Genomic DNA, 3456 nt, shown 5'->3' on the forward strand with positions numbered 1-3456 from the left:
CGCCGCCGCGCTTCCCAAGCGGCGCACTATCCAGTGCGCCACCGGGCCGGCCCCCTCCTTCTTATTTTTAATGATTTCTCTCTTTAAAAAAAAAAAATCTTTGCCCATCGTCACTTATTAGAAAGGTCATTGAGAGATGATGGTAACCTGGACTAGGAGAATATATTATATTGGATGCAAAGATGAGATTGACTTTCCATATGGCAGCAGCAATGGTGAGCTGTTTAGACTCCAAACAAATCAGGTCATTCCCATGCTAAAATCCATCCAACAGCTTCTCATAGCACTTAGAAGAAAATCAATACGCCTTATCCTGGTCACAAGGAAATCCCTGTACAAATAAAACCAGTTCCTGCCTCACCATCCTGTCTTATTCTGCTCTCCCCACTTTTTCTGTGTGTGCAGCAACCCTGACTGTCTCTTCTGTTTCTTGAACATCCCTGCTTCAGGGCCACATGAAATCTGCTTTCTGTCTAGAATGTTCTTCCTCCAGATCTTTCTATGCCTAACTTCTGCATATCATTTAGCTCTTACCTTAAATGCAACCTCCTAGGTGGGAAGAATAAGTTATGGTGTTCTAGGCTGACTATAGCTAGTAATATTGTATTGCATATTTCTAAATAGCTAGGAAAGAGGACCTTGAACATAATCACCACAAAGGACAGATAAATGTTTAGGTGATGGATATGCTATCTACCCTAAGTGAATCACTGTACAATCTATGCATATATTGAAACAACACACTGTACCCCACAAATATGTACAACTAAAATAAAATGTTACCTCCTGAAATAGATACCCAGTCCTTCTTTGGGAATCCACATATTTTATTTCTCGGAATCAACCTATTTCATTTCTCAGCATGATATGTCACTTTCTGGTACTTTTCTTCCTTATTCTCATTTATTTGTTCATACCCTTATAAATGACCATCAGCAACACTAATGTGTAAGCCCAATTAAGGAAGAGACTGGACTGTGTTGTTTGCTGCTGTATCTCCAGCACCTATAACAATGCCCAACGGGACGGGTGCTGCAGATGGTTGCATAGTCTGCACTGCACAAGGTGCCTGATCTAGGAGGTGAGTGAGAGCCCTGTCAGCTAAGTTCTACACCAGGACAGGTGACTTTCACTAATTTTCTTCCAAGAAAACATACCCCCCTCCTTTCCTAATTTGCCCACAGGTACTGAATAGGCCGGCAATGTTGCTCTCTGGTACTCAGTAGGCAATCAACAAAACCTGCTTATTCAAAGGAAATCTGTTTGACTCCTGTCTGCCACTTATGAACTATGTGATTTTGAACAAGTCATTTATGTTCCTCTTAAAATTCAAATGAAATAACGAACATGATGCCACTTCAGAAAGTAGTGTGTCTATGTAAGATATTACTAAGATCGTGACATAATTAATAGTAACCAATATGTTTTGTATTGTATGACAAACAACAGATAAGAACTGATAGTTCATAGTGCTCAGTATGATCTATTGAAAAACAACAATGTGGTTACCCAGTCAGTTCTACTTTCATGAAAAAACATCATTAGTCAACTCACACATGCTGCATGGCATCTTCAAATAAAACTAAGTGCATGGCAGCATTTAGTTCATTGTAGTTGTCTAAAGTTTCTGTAAGAATCGTCTTCAGCACTTCCCAGTCCTTCACTGGCATGTAACGTGGGTCTTCTCCCCCATTAGCAAAGTGGCAATAAATGAGGGGCTGTTGAAGCAGCACATGACTGTCTATACCCTGCAGGATGAGGAAGAGAAAATACGGTATGTCAACTACCCAGAAAGACTCATCTGGGCAGACCTGCCTATCAAGAGAAAAGCTTGCAGATCCATCCGTGAGTAGGTGGGCGGGATGTTCCTAAGTACAGACCAAGTGTATTCTGGAATCATAGCTGTTGCCCAAAGGTAAGCCTCTGTGCAATTCGCTCACATTCTTATCTAACTTTGGCCGCAACACCAATTGGTGCCAGAGCAAACGGTGACCTTTGATATCGATACACTTACTTCAAAATACTTATGAGCAGTTTCCAGCATTTTTTTCTGAAACAAATCATAATCTTTTGTGTCTATCAGTTTGTCTGCATAAACACGAGAAGATTCATGAAGCCACAGGCGTATTAAATCATTTGAATCTTTTAAACATTCAGGAGAAGCAAATAAAATCCCCTACAAAGGAAGAATGGGAAATATACCTTTAATTCAGAAGCTCATGACATTCCAAATAAGTTTTTTTCTAACATTTTTTAACTGCATACTGAATGTAGCAGTTCAAGTTAAAAGATTTATAAATAGTAGAGTGTGCGTGCACACGCATGTGTATAAAAGTAGCTTAACCATCTGATAAGCAACATTTAGACAATGTAATATCATTACACTCATTTTTAGAATGCAACTAAGTGTGTATTTCAAGAGCCGGCCCAGGAACTAAATACCACAACTGAGTACTTGTGCTTATTAATTCTTCCAATGATTAAGTTGACAAAACTAAAGTACAGTTAACGTGGAAGACACAGAATCATATTTTTTTAAAACTCTAAAATCCCTTTATATTAGTCTAACTCCTCCACTTCACAGATGAAGAATATGAGACCAAAAATAAACTGCCCAAATTCATACTTTGTGAATAGATCTGGGACTAGCACCAAAACATTTTGATTCCATGCCTGCTCAGCTCTGCCCTTCAATGTCTTGGATTCATATAGACCCACTCCTCATGGAGAGGGTCAGCTTGCTCTGGACTCATAGGAGAACACCAGGGGGGTTGTGGAGAGTTAAACTGCAAAGGCTAAAAAAAAAAAAAAGATTTGGTGGTAACAGGTGCAGCTGACAGACTGGATATGAAGGGGAAGTAGGTGAGTCTCTCATCCCTTTTCACCTGTGACCTTTCTTCTAAGATTAAAAATCTGCCTTTAAACAACACTTTACTTAGTCTTTCTAGAAGGTGATAGAAATGTAGACATGAAAATAAATAATCCATGTTCTTAAGAAGCTATTGTCTAATTCTGTGTTATGATTTTGCAGAGTGATTTTGAAAAGAGGGTTATAAAAATATAAATAAGTCCTATGAATTTCTGTTATTTAACCAGTATACTACATCTCTCACTAAAGAACTTTAAGCCACAAATAACCCTCCATCTACTTTCATTGTACAGGGTAGAACACAGTACTTGGATTTTTAAGAATTTCAGACTTTCAATTCCCTTTTCGAAATTTCTTTTCTAAACCAAATACATAAATTCCATCCTTTTACCAGGTAAAGCAAAATAGTTTTCAATATCAAACCAAAATGATCCAGCAATTTAAAAAAGTTATAATTTCTCTTAATAGATGTTTAAAAATCACAGTGAATATTTTATGTAAAAACATGACCAATCATCCTTTTACTTCTCTCTTTCTCTCTCTCTCTCTCTCTCTCTCTCTCTCTCTCTCTCTCTCTCTCTCACACA

General features: G+C 38.2%; 1 protein-coding gene across 1 annotated transcript in view; it reads right to left on the bottom strand.

Annotated features, from left to right (window-relative positions):
• Nucleotides 1–3456, bottom strand: part of DNAH11 (dynein, axonemal, heavy chain 11) — a 364599-nt gene that overhangs the window by 157089 nt on the left and 204054 nt on the right. Inside the window, exons 54-55 of the mRNA XM_008573669.1 lie at nucleotides 2015–2176; nucleotides 1555–1748 (exon numbers count right to left, since the gene is read on the bottom strand). Of these exons, the coding sequence (XP_008571891.1) occupies nucleotides 1555–1748; nucleotides 2015–2176 (356 nt within the window). The remainder of the gene's footprint in view (nucleotides 1–1554; nucleotides 1749–2014; nucleotides 2177–3456) is intronic.

The sequence above is a fragment of the Galeopterus variegatus genome, unplaced genomic scaffold, assembly GCF_000696425.1.
Source record: "Galeopterus variegatus unplaced genomic scaffold, G_variegatus-3.0.2 Scaffold949, whole genome shotgun sequence".
In the NCBI taxonomy this organism is placed as follows: Eukaryota; Metazoa; Chordata; class Mammalia; order Dermoptera; family Cynocephalidae; genus Galeopterus; species Galeopterus variegatus.